Source organism: Pseudophryne corroboree, chromosome 6 (assembly GCF_028390025.1).
Source record: "Pseudophryne corroboree isolate aPseCor3 chromosome 6, aPseCor3.hap2, whole genome shotgun sequence".
Lineage (NCBI taxonomy): Eukaryota > Metazoa > Chordata > Amphibia > Anura > Myobatrachidae > Pseudophryne > Pseudophryne corroboree.
Window position 1 is genome coordinate 435229534 of NC_086449.1, and position 26066 is coordinate 435255599.

At 43.7% G+C, this 26066-nt stretch overlaps 1 protein-coding gene across 1 annotated transcript in view; it reads right to left on the minus strand.

Moving 5' to 3' along the window:
* Nucleotides 1-12053, minus strand: part of LAMB1 (laminin subunit beta 1) — a 97044-nt gene extending 84991 nt beyond the window's left edge. The window contains exons 1-3 of the mRNA XM_063927079.1: nucleotides 11891-12053; nucleotides 11729-11816; nucleotides 6498-6673 (exon numbers count right to left, since the gene is read on the minus strand). Of these exons, the coding sequence (XP_063783149.1) occupies nucleotides 6498-6673; nucleotides 11729-11762 (210 nt within the window). The 5' untranslated portion in view covers nucleotides 11763-11816; nucleotides 11891-12053. The remainder of the gene's footprint in view (nucleotides 1-6497; nucleotides 6674-11728; nucleotides 11817-11890) is intronic.
* Nucleotides 12054-26066: the final 14013 nt, after the last annotated feature.

Genomic DNA, 26066 nt, shown 5'->3' on the forward strand with positions numbered 1-26066 from the left:
GGCTGACCACCTGCCCTGGAACTGTGCCCCTTGGGTGACAGCATCCCATCCTCGCAGACTCGCATCCGTCATGAGAAGGGTCCAATCCGAATCCCAAAACTCCAGCCTTCCAGTAGGGTGGAGGACTGAAGCCACCATAGGAGGGAAATCCTGGCCTGAGGTGACAGCCGAATCAACCCGTGCATCTGTAGATGTGATCCGGACCACTTGCTCAGTAGATCCAATTGAAATGTTCTGGCATGGGACCTCTCATATTGGATTGCCTCGTATGAGGCGAACATCTTCCCCAACAATCTGATGCAAAGATGGATGGATACTCGAGCAGGTCGGAGCACCATGCGGGTCATCTCCTAAAGTGTTCTCGCTTTGTCCTCCGGAAGGAACACCTTCTGGGCTACCATATCCAGTAACATCCCCGGGAACAGGAGCTGTTGAGTCGGCTCCAGGTGGGACTTCTGTAGATTGAGAATTCACCAATGGCGTGACAGAAGTTGGATAATGTGGTTGATATGGAGCAAAAAAATCTCCCTGGATCTTGCTTTTATCAGGAGATCATCCAGGTAAGGGACAACATTGATAACCTGGACCCGGAGTTGGACCATCATCTCCGCCATCACCTTTGTGAATACCATTAAAGCCGTGGACAGTCTAAAGGGTAGTGCCTGGAACTGGTAGTGATCGTCCAGTAGAGCAAACCTCAGATAAGCCTAATGAGGTGGCCAAATTGGAATATGAAGGTAGGCGTCCTTAATATCCAAGGAAACCAGGAATTCCTGTTCTTCCAGGCCTGCAATCACTACTCTCAGGGATTCCATTTTGAACTTGAAAACCTTTAGGTAAGGGTTCAAGGACTTCAGATTCTAAATAGGCCGTACCGAGCCGTCCAGCTATGGTACCACAAACAGGTTGGAGTAATAACCCCTGCCTCACTGTGGTATCGGTACTGGAACAAGGACGTGGGACCGGACCAACTTTTGGATGGCCTGTAGCAACGTAACTTGCGTATCCTCTAAAGCTGGCAAGCGTGATTTGAAAAATCGTTGGGAGGAGTACCGTCGAACTCCAACTTGTAGCGCTGAGAAATGAGGTCCCTTACCCAGGTATCCTGGCAGGAGCTTTCCCAAATTCGGCTGAAGTGACATGGTCGAGCTCACACCTCAAGATCTCCTTGGGGTGGGTGGGCACCGTCATGCTGAGGACTTAGTGGAAGCAGAACTGGTACTCTATTCCTGAGAACCGGTAGTTGCAGGTCTTTTCGACTTACCTCTAGTACCTCTATTCTCATTGGAGGCACCTCTGGCACTAGATTGAAATCTGTTAGAGCAAAAGGACTGAACAGACGGCTTCGGGTAGGAACGCCTAGCCAGCAGGGAACCAGAGGAAAGAAACATTTAGAAATCCACGTATCCAACTCTACCCAAAGAGCCATTCCCCAGAAAAGGGGAGGGATTCCAGACTGCGCTTTGATTCTGCATCTGCTATCCACTGACGCAACCACAAAGCCCTGCGCGCAGACACTGCCATGGCAAAAACTTTTTTGACACTTGGAATTTTATGTCTGGATTTTTCCAGGCCAACTTGAATAGGTCATCTAAAGCTGCAGAATCAGGGAAAGGGACATTAGACTTGTTTTGTGTAAAGAAAAACTACTGCTGTGACGCAGCATCCTCTAGAGCAGTGGTTCCAAACTTTTTTGAATCATGGCGCCCTAGAATATCAGAATTTTTTTCACGGCACCCCTAGGCCAAAAATTTCTTATTGAGCAATTTAGAAAGAAATATTACATTAAGTAGATTGCGTTTATATGTCATCCTTAGGGTCAGTTGTGTGGTGAGGGACAAGATTTGCTTCTGTTTGGCCACATATTTTATGACTGGCAGCCACCAGCACTGGTTTTGCCTATTATATTGACCATGAATAATTTGAATTGGTCCTGGACCACCAACACAGGGCACCCCTGCAAGTGTCCCAAGGCACCCCAGGGAGCCACGGCACACAGTTTGGGAACCTCTGCTCTAGAGGGAGCTTTAACATGTCCCGTATAGCCTAAATAAGGGGTTCAATACCCTGAGCAGAATCGGAATCCCAACTACTGGGATCCAAGTCCTCCCCATCCTCCTGTATATTCTCATCTGAATCAGAGAGTAAGGCAGGTAAACCACGCTTCTGTGGACCTGCATGAGAGATGTAGGGCTGTTTAACATCTGCCCTAGGAGCTAAGTTTGCAACAGCCTGTTGTAGTAGCTGAGTTTTCTAAACATTAGCAGTGAGTTGTGATGACATATCAAACATCATAGTTTTAAGAGCCCCTAGCCAGGAGGGCTCTGGACCCTCTACCCCAGCCCCTTCACTGATTTGTTAAGATTGGCTGCATTGTTCACATGAAATAGAATCAGATGATAAGGGAGAGAAAGTTTGTGTTAACCCATGTTTACAGTAATCACAATGACATACACATACACACAGACAGTAATACTGTTCAAACCTTTCCTGACTGTATGTGAGAGAAGACACACAGAGAAAGACACCAGCACACCCCTAGCTGCACAGCCCCAGTGAGGCTGTCAGCTAACTAAATCACAGTGAAACACTAGTAATTTCTGTCCTGTAGAGCACACTGATTGTGCCCTGTAGAGGACACTGATAGCGGCTCTCCCCCTTTGCTACCACTTTTCCTGCGTGTCTTGGGAGTCAGGAAGATCTGTGTGTGCTGTTTGCTGCTGCAGTAAGCAGAGGAAGGCACAAAAATGCCTCTGGTCCCGCTCTGTGGTAGCTCTGCCCCCTTAATGGCGCCGGAGCTACAGTGATTTTTATACTGGCAATATCTCCGATTATGCTTAAAAACATCACACAAGTGCTAGTTTAAGCCATCTTGAGCCAGTTTACATGGGGGTCTAGCGCAGGCATTCCCAACCACGGTCCTCAAGGCACACCAACAGTGCAGGTTTTAGTGATATCCAGGCTTGAGCACAGGTGACTTAATTAGTAGCTCAGTTATTTTGATTTAACCATCTGTGCTGCAGCCTGGATATCACTAAAACCTGCACTGTTGGTGTGCCTTGAGGACCGTGGTTGGGAATACCTGGTCTAGCGGGTCCCCACCAGGAGGGTCCCGTATGCCGCACCCGCGGTCAGCCACACTTTGAGCCGGGGGACTCCCCTAGAGGGGCCGCCGACTTGTAGTCACCACAGATGTCACCATCGGGCATATGTTAGGGGTGTGCGGCGTGCTGCAATTGCGACAGCTAAGGCGCAGTGCCCCGCGGAGAAGCGGCTCTGCACCTCGCAAGGTCGGTAACGACCTCCCTTAACTCCCACAGTGCAGGTATGCTATTGCCCAAACAGCATACCGAAAATAATAAAAATGAGAGAAAAAGGGGTGAGGGAATGTGATCAAAGGCGCCCAAAATTTAGGAGGAAAGTTTGGTAAAAATGTAAGTCATAAACAATAAACAATAAATGTTACATAAAATGAAAATGGTGGATGCAATAATACTTGTGAATTATTGCATCCACCATTTTCAAGAATTCACAAGTATTATTGCATCCACCATTTTCATTTTATGTAACATTTATTGTTTATTGTTTATGACTTACATTTTTACCAAACTTTCCTCCTAAATTTTGGGCGCCTTTGATCACATTCCCTCACCCCTTTTTCTCTCATTTGTATTTTTACCTGTGTTGTGGGCAGGTATAGGGATGTGATTGGGCTGACCAATCCCATTGCGCCAGAGTTCACTCTTTTCCTTTTTCCGAAAATAATAAAAGTTTAAAAGAAATTGAAGAAAACTCTCTGGAGCTGCAGAGATGTGCATCCTCTCCTGAGGGCATTTTTTTCTAAACTGCCTGTGGGAGGGGGCATAGAGGGGAGGAGCCACCACACCCAGTGAAGAATTTAAATTGCACCGGCTCCTTTGGACCCCATCTATACCCCATCGTACTAAGTCTCCACAATATCCCTTATGGATGCTAGAGAAAATAGCATTTCAGGGTACTGTGACTCAATTGGATACCTTCAGGCAGTCCTATAGGTAGCATAGCATATACAGCAACTTGATTTCAAGCGGGTAATCCGCCTTAAATACATTAATCCCGGCAACCACTATGCATTTAGTAAACTGTATTATGTGCATACAATCAGTAGTCCTGTAGTAGTTCCCATTTATACCAATCATCAACAAATAGCACATAAGAAATTAATCAGATTTGCAATAACAGTGGCATAAGTCACCGCTGTATATGGGTGCAAAAAGCGAGACAATCCCCAAAATGCAGTACAGGACACAATCAGTAATCAGTCTGGAAGAGGACTGTGTCAGCAACACAAACACAAGTATAACTCACAGAAATGATGACACGATACTGTCATAAATAACATATAGAAACTATGCACAAATGGATATGTATCCCTGTAACTTGCTGAGTGGAACGCTTGGGAAATAATTTGAGGAGATTGTCCCTTATGTACTAATGGTAATAAACTTTAGTATATGGTTTTCTATAGTCGCACAGGTTGCAGGTACACCAGTGACGTGCGGTGGGGTGAGGCAGAGCCTTTCCTGTCATACTTACATTAAAACCAGAGTTTTGATTGAATAAAGTATATGAAAAATACTAATAATTTGTTTGAAATATCTTCTTTGCATTATTCTAATATTTTTTATAGCCCAAACTCTGGAGTAAAAAGTCTATGGCAGGTGAAGCAGTGCCTCACCGGTGTATCATTTCCGCACAACTCTAATCAAAACTCACCAAATTTCCAGGAGTTTATACTGCTGCACCTGTGTATAATACCCAGATGTATCCTTTGGCTCATATATTGTATGGAATTCTGGCTCTGGGGTTAGCTAGTGCTTCCTGAGCCATTTAGCTCACCGCACTTCCCTGAGGTACACCTTCACTTTACAGTAAGAAATAGACCCCTCATGTGCGGTTATTCAAATCGGCAGCTGCTACTCTGTTATGTGTACGCACAGTGATAACAGAGTGAGCGTGCCTGAAGAATCCACCTCACTGGGTGGAAAAAGAAATGCAGGGGTGACATGAGAACATGTTTATAATATTGGAAACCGATATACAAGTTTAAAAATGTACTAGCGACCTCTGGGTTGTGACATTTGTCAATGTCGCCACTTTAGTCTACCTTACTATATGCCCACGTCGATTCCTAAATAAATGCTATTCTAATGCACCTGTTTGGGGTCCCAGTTGGTAAAAAGGCAGCTCTTCCTGCAGCATAACTGGTTAACAGAGTAAAATAGACAGTTATCGAGCAATCACACTGCGGGAGAGAGGCTAGGCACAATTTACAGCAGTATTCCCCGGTATGGGGAGAAATTCACAGTCACAAAGATGGAGGAATTGTCATTGGTACCCCTACTTAAACTTTCCTGAGTGGTGAATAGAAATAAAATAACTCCCACTACTATTTGGGAGCATGACTGATTACTGCACCTATCCTGTTCTGTGGCTGCTCACGGAAATGAAATAATTAAACATTACAGTAAAGGACAACAGTATTTTACGACGCTCATTAGGTAGACAGGATGAAGTCTTTAGATGATCTGTGTTATGTATAGAAAGTGCTTTGCTCTAGGACTTGAATCATAACAGCAAAGGACACAAAAAGTTTATGAAAAGCGTATAGGATGCATATATGGGGCCTAATTCAGACCTGATCGCAAAAACATAATCTTTCTCTAATGGGCAAAACCATGTGCACTGCAGGTGTGGCAGATATAATATGTGCAGAGAGAGTTAGATTTGTGCGGGTTATTTTGTTTCTGTGTATGGTAAATACTGGCTGCTTTATTTTTACACTACAATTTAGATTTCAGTTTGAACACACCCCACCCAAATCTAACTCTCTCTGCACATGTTATATCTGCCACACCTGCAGTGCACATGGTTTTGTCCATTAGAGAAAAAAATTGCTGTTACGATCAGGTCTGAATTCAGCCCATAGTGACATAGGACAGGCACGTGCACAAATAAGATGAATGAAGTGCCATGTGTCTGCTATGTCTATAGCAGAAATACTTTCAATGCAAATGTTAAACATAAAAATAATACTGTACTTAGATTTTTTAACTGTAGAGATTTATGTCTTATTCACATACCATTACCATAGCAACATTAGGTAAACTTTATATTGAACAGTATTTGTAATATTAAGGGTTAAATAAGAAAAGAACGGTCTTCCAGTCTGAAAGCAGTGTAAACAAGTACAGGAAACACTATACAGATGCAACTGTTCAAACAATGCATGTGTGTGTGAATATGCACTTTACACCCAGCCTCCAGCCAGATGTTTTCTGTTTAATGGGGAATGTTGTGGGGGAGAGCTTCATCCGTGCCTGGGAAGATCTGCAGATCCCCCTTAGGATTTGCTTTACCCATTCTCATTGCTCATATTTCATGGGAAAATATCTGCTCACAAGTGGGTGGAGAGTGACTGGAGAAGAAAATGAGTCGACTTGAGAAAGATGTGTTACCTGGAGATGGCTAACAATACAGAAAGACTCTGGTTTCTGGATACCACATGTGGAGGATACATCAAGTTGCTCTGCACGTCCAATCAGCAGGTCACCGGTGGCTGGGTAGCAGCTGCCTTCTCCACAGCCATGGCTGAAATTTGGCTCCTGAGATTGGGCAGCTCCCAACAATACAGCTGAAAAAAAGTAATGCAATTAAGATTAAAGCCCACTTTCAAAAATAATACAAAGATAATACAAAGTGAATTCTAGCTAGGATATTGCATACTACAGAACATATAGCATGTCACAGTCATATTTTGTGAGACTGAGCTTCCTTGAGAATTGAAAAGTTCTAGACAGAGTTTTCATGTGAAGTCCCACTTTATGTGCGGATAATGGGCCTATTTCAGACCTGATCGCAGCAGCAAAATCGTTCTTTAATGGTCCAAACCATGGGGGTCATTCCGAGTTGTTCGCTAGCAAGCTGCTTTTAGCAGCTTTGCACACGCTAAGCCGCCGCCTACTGGGAGTGAATCTTAGCTTATCAAAATTGCGAACGAAAGATTAGCAGAATTGCGAATAGACACTTCTTAGCAGTTTCTGAGTAGCTCCAGACTTACTCAACATCTGCGATCAGTTCAGTCAGTGTTGTTCCTGGTTTGACGTCACAAACACACCCAGCGTTCGCCCAGACACTCCTCCGTTTCTCCAGCCACTCCCGCGTTTTTCCCAGAAACGGTAGCGTTTTTTCGCACACACCCATAAAACGGCCAGTTTCCGCCCAGAAACACCCACTTCCTGTCAATCACATTGCGATCACCAGAACGAAGAAAAAACCTCGTAATGCCGTGAGTAAAATACCTAACTGCATAGCAAATTTACTTGGCGCAGTCGCACTGCGGACATTGCGCATGCGCATTAGCGACTAATCGCTCCGTTGCGAGAAAAAAATAGCGAGCGAACAACTCGGAATGACCCCCCATGTACACTGCAGGTGGGGCAGATGTAATGTGCAGAGAGAGTTAGATTTGGGTTGGTTAAATTGTTTCTGTGCAGGGTAGATACTGGCTTCTTTATTTTTACACTGCAATTTAGACTTCAGTTTGAACACACCCCACCCAAAGCTAACTCTCTCTGCACATGTTATATCTGCCCCACCTGCACTGCACATGGTTTTGCCCATTAGAGAAAAATGTTGCTGCTGCGATTAAGCCCAATGGACGGATGAAAGTGGTGGATTTAAAAGCTTTCAGAACCATGACAAATACTTGCAAAGTTATATAATTAAGCCCAAGTAAGAGCTATTCACACTTTAAAGAGCTAGAAGCTCCACATGTACACACAAAAAGAAGCTACAGTAAATGCTATGGGAGGGAATTGTGTCCTTATACAAAACAGACACACATCTGGACAACTCAGCATTATTGTTACAGTGTAGGTAGAAATACATATGATCACAGCAGTCTGGCAACCCAGGAAAGATATTGCTGTGGAATAGGACAGCACATGATAAAGGCAAATAAAAGTTCTCCCATCAATACATAGTTTAGTAAGTGTTTACTTATACCTGTGTTAGTGCTGTTTTCACAAACATATATAAATATGCTATTATTATTAGAAGATTAAATGGCACCCCATCCCATGTACCCAGAATTTATTTATTTACCAATATAAGAAATATTTGCACTGATCCAGGTTGAATGCAAGCAAACTGTCTGGTTGATATTGGTTACTGCACTGGGAAAAAAATAAACCTATATTCCTAAATAGGCCCCAATACCCTTCTAAATAACACTATTTTGTGCTGCCTTGTGATATAATATGTGCTCACAGCAAATGAAATAAACAATGAAGAGTCTTTTCACAAATACTTTTAAAGGCCTGGAAAACCCTGGTTATGCTACTAGCAACAAAGAGCCCCCTACCATGATCATGCAATCACTCCAAACTAATCAGATAACCACACAAAATTCCACAACCCAGTCCAACTTCAAAGACTGAATAAACACTGGGATGCAATAGTCTTCCTCCGTTCAGGCATAGCAAGATTCCTACATTATCTGTGTTCCTCTTGGAAACCTCTTATCAAAGTATTATCGGTTTGGCACAAATTTTCCCCTACACAGTTTTTTGCTAAAAAAAAACTACTTTATAAGCTACTTACATGGCATTTTTTCTGAATCCCTAGTGATAGACTTGATTTTCTATGTATATTTTTAATATGGAACTGTAAACTGTAAACGATGGAACTGCAAATGAGGGTATTAAATAATGCACTGCTTGGTGTAAAGTGTCCTCTATAAAAGCTAAAAATGCCATTATCATGCACCTAAAAAGCATCTGAAAGCAATGCAAATGTCTTTATTCGTCAAAATCATCCCTGCAATAAGCTCTTGTGAGCAGGAAACTCGTTTTCTGAGACCTCTATGGAATTTTGTAATGGAGGTGTTAATGCCATTTACACAAACCTACAAACCCAGTAAATGGCCAATTTATATAAAACAACTACCTTATTCCAGCACAGTACATAGACTTAGCAAGCAAATGGCGCCTGCAGTACAGTAGAATAGATCGCAGGCAGATGGAAGGAGCTGGGTGGATGGAAGGATATCCAGTGCAAAGTACCAAGTAGGCGTTCTGGAATCCATTCGCAGCAGAACAGTGCACAAAAACAGATTTCAAAGGTGATTAAACTAAAATCATTGTGTACAGAGGGTGCATTTTAAGGTCCCGTATGGCATGCTTGGACTGGCCCACAGGGGTACAGGGAAACCACCGGTGGGCCCCACTGCCTGGGGGCCCACCTCTAAGGATCAGGTTCCAGACTGTGCACTTTAATTATACATATGTTACCTTATACTGGACTAAGATGTATTTTCTACAGTACATTGCTGTTATTAATTTGTTATAAATCTGGTACATTATCATGCATGCAGCAGCTGAATTTACTGTATATATTTATGAAGGGGCTCAGATGTTGCACTCTCTAATGGTTAGTCAAACCAGTTAGGTGGCAGGTCACCCACCCTCTGCAGACTGGACACATCCCTAACATGGGCCCCTACAACTGCATTCCCCCGGTGGGCCTTACATGCCCCAGTCCGACACTGCCATATGGGAATTTCCACATTAAAAGAGGACCTTCATTTTGCACCAACTTTAACAGTAGCCATTAGATTTAAATGAAGACTGGTAGCTCATATTATAGCTAGCCCTTCACCATCCTGAATGGTGGTTACATTTTCCCTCAGAGTGCTTCATTTATACATATATGTATTAATCTTAAAACAGACCAGACTTTATAGCGGAGGGAGTTTACAGGTTCTGAATACAAAGTAATCCTGTGGCATGGAAGGCTACAGAACAATCTGATCTCTTTAAACCCTTATCTGAAAACGCCTTGCAGCCTACAAAGCATATACTCCTTCTAATGCTTATCCCCCCTGTTGGGGGTAATTAACCATGTTTCTGCTACAGGATGTGCCGTATTGCTGGTCTCTGATGTAATCATCTTTAGTGCTCCACTTAGAACTACATAAAATGTATATTGTTTCCTACTAGCCTGGGAAAAGTCAGGAATTGCTTATGGCATCATAAACATTTAGATTTTGTAGAAATTACCCGAAAGGTGGGGAGTCATAGTGAATAAACTGGTTTTATTTGGCATTATCAATAAAATTCTGGATATTATCTGACCATTTAGTAAACGCAGACCACTTAATAGAAAAACTCTGAATCATGAGGTTGTGTCCAGTGGAGCAACAGGTAAAAACTGAAGCCAATGAGAGTGTGAAGTAAAATTACATTTGCCTCCATCTTTGTTTCACCCCCCCTCCCCATTTGTGTAGAGCTCTCATCAGCAGTACCCAATAGTTCTATTTACACTTGCAATTACTATCTGTACACGCTATGTAGATTGTGCTACTGTGAAGTGTTCAGTTAGCAAGGTAACATGACAAATTCCCCAACTAGAACAAAGAAAGATGTTACTCAGTTACTCACATGGACCACATCATATCCTACTAATTATGCCCTAGGGAGGGAGGAAACAAGACTAGGGGGGACATTTACTAAGCAGTGATAAGAGCAGAGAAGTGAGCCAGTGGAGAAGTTGCCCCATTAACCAATCAGCAGCTCTGTATAATTTTATAGTATGCAAATTATAGATGTTAATTCAGGGCTGATTGGTTGCCATGGACAACTAAACCACTAGCTCACTTCTCCGCTCTTATCACTGCTTGGTAAATGTCCCCCTTAGTTTACTTTAAAAAAAAAAAAAAGGTTCAAATAAATTGTACAGTGTGTAAACCTTCGGTAGATAATCACTCATTCATCGCTGGTTTATTGAGACTAAAGTTAAGATGTCAGCAAATTCCATATGGAGTCTGCTTGATAATAGAAAAGGTTCACTAAAAAGGTACTTAACATGAAGACAAGTGCTATAATATATCCCTCTGACACAGAAATGCTGGAGGATCCTTAATCCTTCTTATTTTATTTCGCCAAAAACAAGAGCGATGATCTCTAATTCACTGTAAAGCAACTTCTAGCTCTCCGCCGCTACATTCCCAGGTAGTGTGCGGACATGGTAGGCTGGTTCTTGCAGTTCCACTACAGACAGAGAGCCCAAGGTTGCCAAAACATGTTTTAGTTAATGCATATTGTACAAAAATGGAAGCAAGTAGTTTCTCTTAGTAAAAAATTAACTGCTCTCTCCCAGGCAGATGGGTTACATGCTTTTCACATGCAGGTTTAATTAGTTATTAACAGTAAGAACTGGGGGTTTACATCTTGCACAACTTCATCTGGAACAGACCCCTAATAGACACACCCAAATAGTCTTTGTAGTAAAACATCCCACGGTTTTAAACATGAAAAACCAAATATACTGTATGATCCTATTGTGCAATGAATTTAATGACCAACATTCTCCTGAGTTAAACAGTGCAAAATATTTCTATAAACTAGATTGTATAAGAAAGCGGTGTCCTTATCACATAATAATACATCTAATCATCCTCTTGGACTGCCTCACTTGCTTTTCATACTGTACAGAACCCCCTCTAGCATGGAACTGACACTCAAGGGTTAAATCAAGTCCTGAAGGTCAATCACGCTCTAAGCTTTGCCGGTAATTATAACAATTCCTTCTATGATCCACATCACAGAACTCTGAAACAAGCTGCAAAATAGAGATGACCTAACATACTAATCACTACACATTTTATAATATAATCCTGTTGCATTACCTAGAATAAGTCCTGGCACCTGGAAAAGCCGCATTGTGCTCCTTGACCGGGAACGCAGTCGGGATAACTCTCCGTGACTGGCTACCTTCTGTAAATAAGAGAGGCAATTAGATCGCGACTTGAGCACTGACAATAGGCGACTGTAGTGAAAAGTATATTTGCCTTGCGAGCTGTGCTTCCTCCTGCTCTGTGCCCCTTAGATGTATGAGGAGGAAATTCTCTTTCCAGACCCAAAAAAGTTGAAACTTCCAACTTTCCTGCACATGCTCAGTGCAGGAAACATGACCACCCACCTCCCAATCCTGTACTAGAGTCACACCCCCCTCTCTCCTGGGCATTGCTGTGTTCGTAAGAGGTGACCTGATGATAATCACCCAATGTCATTCATCACACGCTTGCTACAGCCTAAGCATCATGTACAGTAGTCTTGCTGGAATACTTCTATACATTATACTGTGATCCGAGTTCTCATTTTGTACTTTACCTATGCTTAAAAATGATCTACTTGTTCAGATATATCCTCACACACTGTGGCTGCAGTCCTCCCAAGCATCCCTTCTCAGTGCGCCAGGAGGGTAATTCAAATCTGATCGCTGCTGTGCGTTTTCGGACAGCGCGCGATTAGATCTGAACTGCGCATGCGTCTGAGCCGCATTGTGCCGGCATGACGGACAGCTGCTACGGGGATTGGCACCCTGCGACGGGATGGTGCGAAGGATCCAGTCATATGGGTGTTCACAAGGAGATTGACAGGAAGTGGGTGGCAACTGATTGTTTTCGCTCAGGTGTTTTGAGGGAGGGTGTCTGACGTCAGCTCCGGCCCCGATCAGCAGGATTACATCGCAGCGGCTGAGTAAGTCCTGGGCTACGCAGAGACTGCACAAACTGTTTTTTGTGCAGCTCTGCTAACGAAGCGATCGCACACTTTCACATGATTTTCCCCTTCACCCTCTAGGCGGCGACTATCTGATCGCAGGGCAGCAAAAAACGCAGCCCAGCGATCAGATCTGAATTACCCCCTAAGTCCCATGCGGCTGGTATTGCTCCGAGCGTCTTTTCAGCTCAATGCATTGTGATAAGACCAATTCACATTTTACTTGATACTGCACTGATTAATTTGATATGCACACTTATATATCTGTCTGCAACTGAGCCTGAGGGCTTTATTAAGAAGCGGTTCTCACGGTCAGTTTACTTTACACCTACTGTGAGAGTTGTTTTAAATATTCACCTCCATCCCGCCAGGAAGCAGCAGCTAGCAAAAGTCGCTGCTTCGGAAATAAAGCCTGAATCTGTGTGATATGCTACAATGCAGAGTCCGCGGCCTCAAGGCTGTGTCCTCTCACCCCTGCTCTACTCCCTGTACACAAATGACTGCACCTCAGAGGAGCAATCAGTAAAGATCATCAAATTCGCCAACGACACCACCATCATCGGCCTCATCAAAGACGGGGAAGAATCGGCCGATAGATTGGAAGTAGACTGGTTGGCCCAGTGGTGCAGCCACAACAACCTTCAACTCAACCCCCTCAAAACTGTCGCGATGATAGTGGACTTCAGGAAGAAGTCAGCTAGTGTACCTCCGCTAATGATTGCTGACAGTGTGGTATCACTAGTGGACTCCTTCAAGTTCCTGGGGACCACAATCTCCCGGGACCTTAAATGGGGGTCCAACGCTGACGCCACTGTCGGGAAAGCACAGCAGAGGTTGTTCTTCCTCAGGCAACTAAGGAAGTTCAACATCCCACAGAAGCTTTGGTTTGTACACTCTATTTAATCAAATTCCCTGTATTAGTTAGTTTGTACTGAGTGCCAATATACAGTGCTAGACACACCCGATAGGCTGTGTTAGTCACGCCCAATAGGTGGTTATAGACACGCCCCTCCAATCGTGCACCCCCTAATAAAATGTGCTGCACACGCCTATGCCTGCCATGCATCTCGCTCCTCATGGCATATTCAGGCTAGATGTATGAGGATACATATGTATAGTGTTTGGAGAGAACAAAAAACAATTTTTAGAAACTTTGTTGCATACTGTGGGGCTGATTATGAGTCCTGACAAATTTCTTTGCATAGAAGCTAACAGCGAGTTCTGGCATACAGCGCATGTACTTTGCAGATAGAGCCATGCTAATCATGGCTCCGTCTGCGACTAGACACACCCGGCTAGGTGGACCGCCGAGAACAAATGGGACGCATATGTGTCGTAGATATGCACGCACCCCATTCACCTTGAATGGGAGTGTCTCTGTACGCTAGGCGGCAGGCCGAGGCGCAGGCGCTCCTAGGCACGCCGCTTGCCCCCGCCTGCGATGCAGCCATGCTCAATGAGCGTGGCTCCATCTCTATCTGGCCTATCAGTGGCGGAACTAGGGAGTAATATGCTGTGGGCTTCTTACCCCTTCGCCCCCCCGCTCCACACACATGGCCAAACCCACCTCCCTCTACCCGATACGCACACACCAATACCCACCCTCAGGGTGGTTCTGGCCCATAGGGGTACAGGGGAAACCCCACCCCCTCCTCTGGAATCCTCCAGATTGTACATTTGAATGATACATTATGCATATGTTACATTTTACTGCACAGGACTATGGTGTATTCTCTACAGTGCATTCCTGTTAAGAATCTGCTACATTATCCTGCATGCATTAGCAGTATTTACTATATATATTATTTATCAAGGGGCCCAGACCATGCACTAATGGTTAGACAAGCCTCTAAGAATGGGCCCCTAACACTGCATTTCCCTGATGGGCCCTTCATACTCCAGTCCGACACTGCCCACCCTCCACCCCAACAGACGAAAGTGTGGAAGTGGAACCTTATACTGTATGTTCCAAAGATGCCGCCTGCATTAAGTTCAACAAGGATGCCACAGTCCTGGCTGAGATCTGTTTTATATGTACAAGAAATTGACTGATTATCTGTAAGCGGATTTGAAGTAGCGATTGCCTTCTTCAAGGATTTGTATGAAAACTGTTTATATTTGCACCTTAGTTCCGGCAGCTGTAGGGGGCACTCCCCAGTCGACTACTTTCCTAATGTGAGTGCATATATATTCTTTGATTTCCAGCATAATATCAGTCCGCAGACAACTAAAAGTACACATTAATCAACATTTTATACAGCAGAGAACTTGCTGTGGAGCTATATGATCCAACCTGCCTTGACAGTATGACTAGACAGGCTGATACTTGTAGTTCTCCCGCCAGCCACAGTGACGTGCGGTGGGGTGAGGCAGAGCCTTTCCTGTCATACTAACATTTGTGCCAGAGTTTTGACTGCGTAAAGTATATGAAAAATACAAAGAATATGTTTGAAATATCTTCTTTGCATTATTCTAATATTTTTTATAGCCAAAACTCTGGAGTAAAAAGTCTATGGAAGGTGAGGCAGTGCCTCACCTGGATAACTTTTCCGCACATCTCTAATCAAAACTCACCAAATTTTCAGGAGTTTATACTGCTGCACCTGTGTATAATGCCCAGATGTACGCTTTGGCTCACATATTGCATGTAAATCTGGCTCTGGTGCTAGCCAGTGCCTCCTGAGCTATTTAGCTCACCGCACTTCCCTATATATAGCCTATATGAAAGCTGCTGCTGCACATAGTGTACATAGACAAGGGGACCACTGTGTAGAGAGGTAGCACAATACTCACCCCGTGTCCTTTGTAACCCACATAACCCGGCCAGCTCATTATTCACCTCTCAGACATGGGGGAATACATTTTTTAAGCTGACACCTGTATCATCACTGTGAAATGAGAGGTGTTGCAAATACAGGAACATACACTCCATCACTAGACAAGGAGCGGGCTGCGGTGCCAGCACCATAGCACAGCTGATGAGCAGTTAATGCTGTTGTGACAGGGCCAGGGAAAAGAGGTAGAGCAGTACTGCGGCGGCCTAGGCTAATAAGACCCGTGGCCATTGTCAGGGTTGTCCAGAAAAATAAACAATCTTCTTTTTTTCACCTAGCCTCAGACAGCCTTCAGCTGGCCCCTCCTCAAGTCCCGGTGCCCTTAGACAGCTGCCTACTAGAAGCGGTGGCCCTGGACGTCACCCCAGCACCAGTGGAAAAGACAACACCAATCACAGAGGAAGCCACGGTCTGAGACAAAAGGGGAAGTGGGGAGCTAAACAGCAACCCCTCCTCCCCCTTCTGCCAGACCTTCTGTCCCTCTGGCTTGGACAGCTTACAGCAGCTCAGCATCATGGGTCTCGCTGCTGTCGGCAGAATATATTGAGTCAGAGCATATATTGAGTCAGTCAGACTCACTGTAATGCCGGCTATTTTGGGATCCTTAACTGTGGCAGGCTATGGTGCAGTGCACTGGCTGCACTGATGGTAGTTCCACAACTGTGTCTTATGGTGATCTTTGCTAGATCTGTCTTTACATGAAGTGGATGTTTTGGGGCATTGACAATGAATTGCACAGAGATGTTCTGTCTTATGGGAGCCACATTGTGTCCTACTCAGAATCAGTCCTTGTGTGTGGAGAGCAAATAACATGTTTTATATACATATCATTAAGGGGTCTATTTATCACTTATTATTAGCAGGATATCCCCCCAAACTGGTATTGTTCAGGGATATCAGATAGATATTAAGTATCCCCCAAATATATATATGGGGAAACCACAGAAGATAGCAGATATATCTGCTGCGATCCACCAGAGACCTATGATCACTGGCGTTTCTATAATGGGTGCAGTGTGTGCGGTGCCCACGGGCTCCTGAGTCCAGAGGGGACCCCCACCGCACACACACTGCACCCATTTTTAAAATACCCCTCCGAAGTTCAGTGCCGACATCCGCAGCGCTATTAGAACTCTGTGAAAATGGCTCAGCAGCCATTTTCTCTGAGTTCTGCGCATGCGCAGTAGAGAAATCTCAGGAAAAATGGCTGCCGCGCCATTTTCCCAGAGATCTGCGCATGCGCAGTAGAGTCTGAGCCCTCTAGTGCTCAGACTCTACAGCGCTCCGGGCAGAGAGGAGGGGGTCCGAACAGAGGAGGCTGAACACGGGCCTCCTCCTCTCTTAAAACGCCCCTGCCTATGGTGGTTTCTTTGTTCCCAAATTTAACAAGTTCCAGAATACATTGATGTCATTAGCCCATGGGCTATGTGCTACAGATTGCAAATGGTACTGTAGCACTCTCCACTCATGCTCCCTGTCTTTCTGTGCATGGCCCTGTCTCCTCACTGATAACAGTAGCTTCAGCAGGACTTGTCTGACAGACAGCTGCTTCCTGAGTACTTCTATGTAACTGTAACAGAAGAGGAACAGACACAGTGGAGTTCCAAAAGGTACAATAGGGAATGGGGGGGGGGTGTCACGGACCTGCCGCTCACTTCTCCAGATACGCCAATCTGAGAAGCACCGCCTGTGACGTGGGTGTAACTTTGGACATGCGGAGTTATACATTCACCTTAGCTGCCACCAGCAAAAGTCTAATTTAGCACTGTGCACAAAGTACGCTTTTGCTTTTACCTGCAAACACACTGCAATACTTAGGAAAAATAGGTAGACGTGGGCCACATGAGGCCATAGGTTCTAAAAATTACAGAATCAGTACTAGAATTTGTAAATTTAATCCCAAGAATACTTCAGAGCTTTGGTTACAAAAAGTGTTACAAAGATTATTAAGAATATTTTAAAAATACACGCAGAGTACAATGCAATCTCAAACAAGAAAATAAAAGGAGATAATAATTCCGAAGCCTAGATTTGCACAGAAATCTAGAATCCAGCGGTGGGGATGACACAGATGAGTTGATCGATCCACTTCTAGCTATTGCTACATCCCGCAATGGAAAGGCTAAAAGATCTTAACATGTATAGTTTGGAGGAGAGAAGGAAAAGGGGGGGGGGACATGATAAAAACTTTCAAATATACCAAGGGTCTTAACAAACTTCAGGAGGGAAACATTCTTCAAAGGAAGAGAAGTATTAGAACTCAAGGACATACACTGAAACTGGAGGGAGGCAGGTTCAGGGGAAATTTAAGGAAAAATGACTTCACAGAAAGGGTAGTGGATAAGTGGAATAGCCTCCCATCAGAGGTGGTAGAGGCTAAGACGGTAGAGCAATTTAAACATGCTTGGGATAGGCATATGAATATCCGTACAAAGAATGAAGGTTCAAAAAGGGTTCAGATTACCTAAAGGATACAAAAAGGGGCAGACTAGATGGACCAAGTGGTTTCTATGTTAATGAACAATCATTTTACAGTGGAAGAGATAGTTATACCCTTCAGCTGCACTCACTTCCCCCCACCCTTAGGATTTTTAACCAGGTCAATGCTGGATTGCTGGACACTGGCATTAAGGTATCATACACCCTCTTACCTAGTTGTCTTGCAAGAGTAAGGGGAGGGGGGTTTGCCCACATGGACACAGAAACTCCAGGCTGTTTGCTGTATGACCTAAGTGACCAGTTTGTTTGAAGATGAGAGCTGAATGATGCAGTCTTCCTCCCCCAGCATTCATGGTAGGATGAGAGACCAGAAACTCGAATATAAATTTCTTCTCCCACTTTCTTACTGGGTTTTGATCTTGTCATTACTAAACACATTTATGGCCTCAGGACATAGTGGATTGGTAAAACTCAGAGCGATAACCTCCTAGCCCCCCCCCCCCCCCTAGAGTTATGTCCACAATATTTACAATCTAGCAGAGGGAAATGGCAGGCAAAGCTCTTAAGGGGGGTACATACGGAGCAATGTTCGCTTAATTTCTAAGCGATCTGACTAGATTGATTAGAAATTAAGAACACATTGCTCCGTGTGTAGGCACAATCTAGCAGTTCGCTCATTTCACCGGTGGGTGAAATAAGCGCCCCCCCCGCACCTGCGCTGTGCTGAGTGGGGGGAGAGATGTGTGCTCAGCATTCTGTGATAGATTGCTCAGCACACATCTTCCCAGTGTGTACTGTCCTTTAGCCCCCCTCCCCTAGGGTTATGTCCACAGGCAGTTCACAGGAAATAACATCTTATATCACACACACAATAAAATAAATATCATATTCTGGGATGCAATCAGGGGATGGATCGTGACAGGGGGGTTAATAATTTAATAGAGCTAATAAGTATTAATGTTTTATATGAGACTGAGGGACACAGTATCTTTGAAATGGTAGGTCTTGTGTTCCCAGTATGCAGTAGTTAGAGCCTACCAAAACTGATTCAAGTATGGAAGCATGTGAACCAGTGACAGGGTCATGGGTGCCCAGGGCTCCGTGAGAGAAGGCTAGTTCTTCTGGTCTGATCCTAGAGAAGAGCTATTATAGCACAAATTGCAGAAAAAGTTAATACTGGCTATGATTGAAAGGTATCAAAACAAACAGTGCATTGCAGCTTGGTGGCCTGGTCTGGTCTATTGAATCACATTTTATTTTGCATGACCAGGCGCATGTGCTTTGTTTACCTGGGGAAAAGAAGGCACCAGGATGTACTTTGGGAAGAAGGTAAACTAGCGGAGGCAGTGTGATCCTCTGGGCAATGTACTGCTGGGAAACTTTATGTCTTTCATGTCCTGGGCCCAAGTACACCACTTAATTTCCTAAGCCTTAGAGAGCGGGTGCCCTGGTGCTGATCGTGGGGCATGTTCTGATTAGGCGCGCGTGGCCATGCCTACTAAAAAAAAGTCAATAGTACCTAACCATTACATTGTGACAGCAAGCAGGAGTATCAATTTTCCCAAGCAGTACCATCTTCCCAGTGATATTTGGGAAGACGGGGCATATGCACTAGAGAGCAAAGTCTCTTGTACAGTGCTATAGTCCTTACTTTCACTATGCAGCCTCATCTTCCTGAAGACGTTACTGGAAAGATGATACAGTAGAGGAGGAAGGACCCACATGCTTTCACAAAGTAAGTATATATTTTGGGAAGGGAGGTATTGTCACGGCCCTCCATCTAGCCCAGACCCAGGAAATTATCCCCCCCCCCTCCCCCTTTGCCCCCCATTTATGGCAATGGAATTCTCTAATGGCAGTGACCTCTTTCAGCAGGATTATGTGTCTTGCCACACTACAAAAAATGTTTGGGAATGGTTTGAGGAACATGACAAAGAGTTCAAGGTGTTGACTTGGCCTCCAAATTCCCCAGATCTCAATCCAATTAACCATCTGTTGGATGTATTTTAAAATAAAAGTCTGAGCCATGGAGGCCCCACCTCACAACTTACAGGACCTAAAGGAGCTGCTGCTAATGTCTCGGTGCAAGATAACACAGGACACCTTCAGAGGTCTTGTGGAGCCCATGCCTCAATGGTCATAGGTGTTTTGGCAGCACAAAGGAGACCGACACAATTTTATAAAAACAAATAAAGATATTCTGTTTGTCATTCAAATGGTATATTCGCTTATAATTTTTTTGGTAGTGTATGTACTTTATAATTTTTTGGATGATTATTCATTACATTTTAATTAATAAAAAAGTCAGTGTGACAACATGTGTTGGGTTGGCCTCCTGTGCTCCATCCATGAGTTGTGTGCTGTGACTGTATCCAGTGACTATCAAGTGTAAATCTCCAAGTTCTGTTTGGTGCAGTATATTAGAAATACCTGAATATGTTTACTTGAATGTGGGCATATTTTATTAAAGTGCAACAACTTTTAAGAGATTATAATGCACTAGTAGAGTGCCTATTCTTCCGGTTTGCCTTTGAAAAGTGATATAAATACAGTAGAAACTGAATCTACAAATGCTGTTGTCTTAAAATCCAGCCAGGGTCATCAAATTTTCATCCCTAACTCTAATCTATGGCCCTCATTCTGAGTTGTTCGCTCGCTAGCAGATTTTAGCAGCATTGCACACGCTAAGCCGCCGCCCTCTGGGAGTGTATCTTAGCTTAGCAGAATTGCGAACGAAAGATTAGCAGAATTGCGAATAGAAATTTCTTATCAGTTTCTGAGTAGCTCGAGACTTACTCAGCCATTGCGATCAGTTCAGTCAGTTTCGTTCCTGGTTTGACGTCACAAACACACCCAGCGTTCGCCCAGACACTCCCCCGTTTCTTCAGACACTCCCGCGTTTTTCCCAGAAACGCCAGCGTTTTTTTGCACACGCCCAGAAAACGGCCAGTTTCCGCCCAGAAACACCCACTTCCTGTCAATCACAGTACGATCACCAGAACGATGAAAATTCCTCGTTATGCCGTGAGTAAAATACCTAACTTTTGTGTAAAATAACTAAGCGCATGCGCTCTGCGAACCTTGCGCATGCGCAGTAAGCGACTAATCGCAATATAGCAAAAATCGGCAACGAGCGAACAACTCGGAATGACCCCCAATATTGCAAACATTTTTAGGGTAAAAGCAAGCTGGGCATTTAAGGGGGCTGTGGAAATGTCACAATGTTTTCATTATTTTTTTGAAACCTTTACAACATTCCTTATATTATGATAGAACCCAAAAACAGCGAGGTAGGTACCCATTTTTTTTAAGTGCTGTATCCCTTTATCTTGGTGTGATCATCAAATCACTCAGAAGCGGCTAGATGGTCAGTGTATATGCACATCATCTCTCAGGCAATCACAATCAGTATGGCTACCAACAGACATTTTTGCATCTCTGTGCGTCCAATGTCAGTTATGTGAACACACAGTGGCGTAACTAGAAATTTTTCTCCCCCAAGACCAAAAATTTTCTCCCCGCCCAATTGGCATTAGAAAAGTGAAGAACTTGCGCGAGCCACGAAATGGAGCATTGCCTCGCTAAAAGGGGTGTGGCTTTGCTACAAGGGGTGTGTTATTGCAGGAAAAGACTACATTATTCCCCAGTTTTGCAACCTGCACACCCAGACAATGGCCACCACAGGAAAAAAATAATCCTGATTCATGCCCCTTACATTATTTGTAAATTTTCTTCCTTATAGTAATGCCCCTTACACATTATGCCACATACCACATTGTCCCTTAAACATTATGCCACATATTGTAATGCCCATTACACAATATGTCACACACCGAAATGCCCCTTACACATTATGCCACACAACGTAATGACTGTGATACATTATGCTACACACCACAATGCTCATTATACATTATGCCACATTATACATTATACATTATACCGCAATGCCTGTGATACATTATATCACACCGTAATGCCTGTGACACATTATGCCACACACCGCAATGCCAGTTATACATTATGTTACACACCACAATGCCTGAGACATTATACTACATACCGCAACGTACTTTATACATTATGCCACACACTGCAATGTCAGCGATACATTATGCCATACACTGCAATGCCCCTGAGACACTATACCACATACCGCAGTGCCCGTTTTACAGTTTACCATACATTGTAATGCCTGTGACACATTATGCCACACACCGCGATGCCCGTTTTACATTATGCATCACACCACAATGTCCATGATACATTATGCCACACACCACAATGCCCATTATACATTATGCCCCACAGTAAGGCTTCTGATTACTTTTACATTACCTACTCATTGCCAGGGATTTCATGCTCTGGGTTCCATGCTCGTTGCCAGGGTGAAATGCTTGTTGCCAGGGGTTTCATGCGCTGGGTGTCATGCTCATTGCCAGGGTGTAATACTCATTGCCAGTGGTTTCATGTGCTGGGTGTCATGCTCACTGCCAGGGGGTAATGCTTGTTGCCAGGGGTTTTATGCGCTGGGTATCATGCTTGTTGCCAGGGGGTAATGCTTTTTGCCAGGGGTTTCATATGCTGGGTGTCATGCTCATTGCCAGGGTGTAATGCTTGTTGCCAGGCGTTTCATGTGCTGAGTGTCATGTTTGTTGCCAAGGGGTTTTCATGCTCTTTGCCAAGGGTGTAAGGCTGCCACAGCCGCCAGCACTACCCAGCGCTATGCACGCCCAGGTCCTGACATTTCCCAGCTCTGTCAGATGCTAGAGGTCAAATATGACCCCTAGCATCTGTCTCCTCCATAGCGGCGGCCATTTTGTCTCCTCCATGGCATCTATCTCCTCCATGGCGGCGGCATCCACAGGTGCATTGTAGCGCAAGTTTGACATTCCAACAAATCTTCCTACACATATATGTAGATTTGTGTAGAGTTTACACTATGCAGATGATCATACATTTAGCTCAAATCAGTCCCTTTCTCTTGAACTCCTACCCTCCTATACTCATTCATGTCCACTGTTATCTCAGTATTAACTGAATCATCATAAAACATATTGGTAGGTTAATTGGCTTTTGATAAAAAAGAACCCTAGTCTGTATGTGTCCATGTGATAGTGAATGTAGAGTGTAAGCTCTACTGGGGCAGGGACTGATGTGAAATAAATATTCTCTGTACGGCGCTGTGTACAGTATGTGTGCGCTATGTAAATAATTGCTAATAATACTAAATAAATAAAAAAATGTTATTTCAGAACTTTTTGAAGGTGACCTTGTTTTGCATATTGGAAAGGGGTAAGTACATTTTTAGTACAGTACATAAGCTAGTGACTATGAATATCTCATGATGCTCCTTGGACTCCAATACTCTTATAATAATATTATAGTAATTGGTTTAATTATGTTAGAATTACACACAGTATAATATCAATTACAATTATAATGGTATATTAGTATAGTAATTTTAATATTAAACATAATTATGAATGCAACTTGTCTATACTGTAAAAATAGAATATAATATTAAAAGTGCTAAATGATCTCATATCTGCTTAGAGCCATAACTAGACTTTTTGGTGTCAGAAAGAAAATTCCCCCCCCCCCCCCCCACATTTTTCCACTAGGAACATAGGCCCTCATTCCGAGTTATTCGCTCGCTAGCTGATTTTAGCAGCATTGCACCCGCTAGGCCGCCGCCCTCTGGGAGTGTATCTTAGCATAGCAGAATTGCGAACGAAAGATTAGCAGAATTGCGAATAAATAATTCTTAGCAGTTTCTGAGTAGCTCGAGACTTACTCCTACACTGCGATCAGCTCAGCCCGTTTCATTCCTGGTTTGACGTCACAAACACGCCCTGCGCTCGGCCAGACACTCCCCCGTTTCTCCAGACACTCCCGCGTTTTATTCTGGCACGCCTGCGTTTTTTAGCCAACGCCGGGAAAACGCTGAGTTGCCGCCCAGAAACGCCCCTTTCCTGTCAATCATTTAACGAACACCAGTGCTACTGAAAAGCGCTGCAGATGCTACAGCAAAACAGCTAAGTTTTTAGTAAAATAACTAAGCGCATGCGCTCTGCGTACCATGCGCATGCGCAGTTAGCTACTAATCGCAGTATAGCGAAAATCTGCAACGAGCGAACAACTCGGAATGACCCCCATAAGGCGCATGCCCTCGTGTGGGAGGGGCATGACAAATGTGATCCCCGAGAAAGCCCATGCTATGAAGCCCATTCCATACCTCCCAACATGACCCTCTCCAGGAGGGACACAATACTCTGCTTCTGGACTTTTCTCTTAATTTATGATTGTTGACTCCTATTCTGAACAGGTTAATGGATAAGAAAGGTGCTACAGCACAGGTGATGGCAATAATACATTAAGTGGGAAGTCCAAGAGCAGAGCATTCTGTCCCTCCCGGAGAGGGTCATGTTGGGAGGTATGGCTTATCTGTTCTTCAGTGGTTCAGCATTGGTGGGCAAAGTGGCAACTGTGTCTTTAAGTGTTAGACAAAGCAAATCTAACACGAAGAAGAGGGGGAGCATTTGAATGTCATAACTTTACAAAAGAAGCAGGGGGTGTTACCTTCCTCTAAGCAACGTCCATCCCCCCAGCCCTACATCTTACCTTTGTGCATGGAAGCAGGTCCCTCCACAGTGCTATCTTACCACTTATTTTTGGGAAGATGGTACATGTGTACAAGAGAGCAAAGGCTCGGGCACTGTGCCAAAGTATTTGCTATATTACGCAGCGCCATCTTCACATATATCTTGAAGTACACAGTAACTAAACTTGCAATTAGGTGTCTCACCTACTCTTAATGTTTTCTGGTTTTAGCAAGTTCACAGCAGCAGAAGGTGAAATACACATAATGCTGGAATAATTATTTACACATGACTTATGTTCAACTCTGGATCAGTCCCTAAATTCCCAAATTTTGGGGTTTATGATGCAAAAGTGTACCTTTTTTTAATTTTACTTAGGATTTTGATGAGTTTTTGATATTAAATTTTGCATGTTAATATCCAGCTTGAACTGGGTGATCAGTTAGAGGCATTGAAGGCTTCCCCAAACACTGTGTCCGTACAGTGATCATATTTTATGCCTGCCAGTGATTAATAGTCATAAATTAGTTGTTTAACTGATGTTGTCTAGATACCAGCCCCACATCCTACTCCTTCACCGACATCCTGCACTGATTTAAAATCACCTCAGGGCATATAGCTGTCACTGCTCAGGCAAGTGCTAGATTGTTAGGGATCAAAAATAAAATGTGCATGAAATATTTGTTCTCAGGTCCTTGGATGAATCAGGTTGTGGAGGTAATAACAGTATCTATCACTTCAACAGATGCCGTGTGGAGATATTTTGTCTTGTGTTCAGACTCCTACATCATATTCCTGGTCAGAAGAAGCTGTTTGAAGAATAAAAATATTCCTCAGACAGACAGATATGATTCAGAGTTTTACTTACTACTGTATGTGCAGATTCCTCAGAGAAGTGACCCTGTATTTGCACTTTGATGTGGAGCACATGTTGGGATGATAACCTATGTGGCTAACCTGAAATATATAAATGTCTGAGGTTCAATAACAGCTCAACAAAACACACAGCCTAAAGACAAATGTACTTTGGAGGCACTACATCTTTCCACTGTATGTTTTACACTCAGTGGCGTAAGTTCGTCACAGTCGCCCGGAGGCAATATAAATATTGGTGCCCCCCTATTTCCTATATTAAGATAAATATATGTATGTGTGTGTGTGCGTGCGTGCGTGCGTGCGTGCGTGCGTGCGTGTGTTTGTGTATGTATGTATATGGAGTGTTCTGAAAAAAAATTATATACTGTATTTATACATTTAATTGTCTTTTATTTAAAATCACACATTTCTTAGCAGTCATACCCAGGATTAGAACCCATGACCTGTTACACTGACAGCAGACACTTTACTGATGGAGCTATTTACTCCTGTAGAGTAAGCATGAGAATTCTAACTATATGAAGTTACGTGTAATTGTCAGAGAAGTATCTTCATATAGTTAAAATTCTCATATTTCCTATACAGGAGCAAACAGCTTCATCAGTAAGGTGTCTGCTTCCAGTGTAATAGGTTGTGGTTTCTAATCCTGGGTATGACACTTGTAAAATGAGTATATTCCGTATAATAAAGAGGGTGTGATTTGTAAAGTGCAG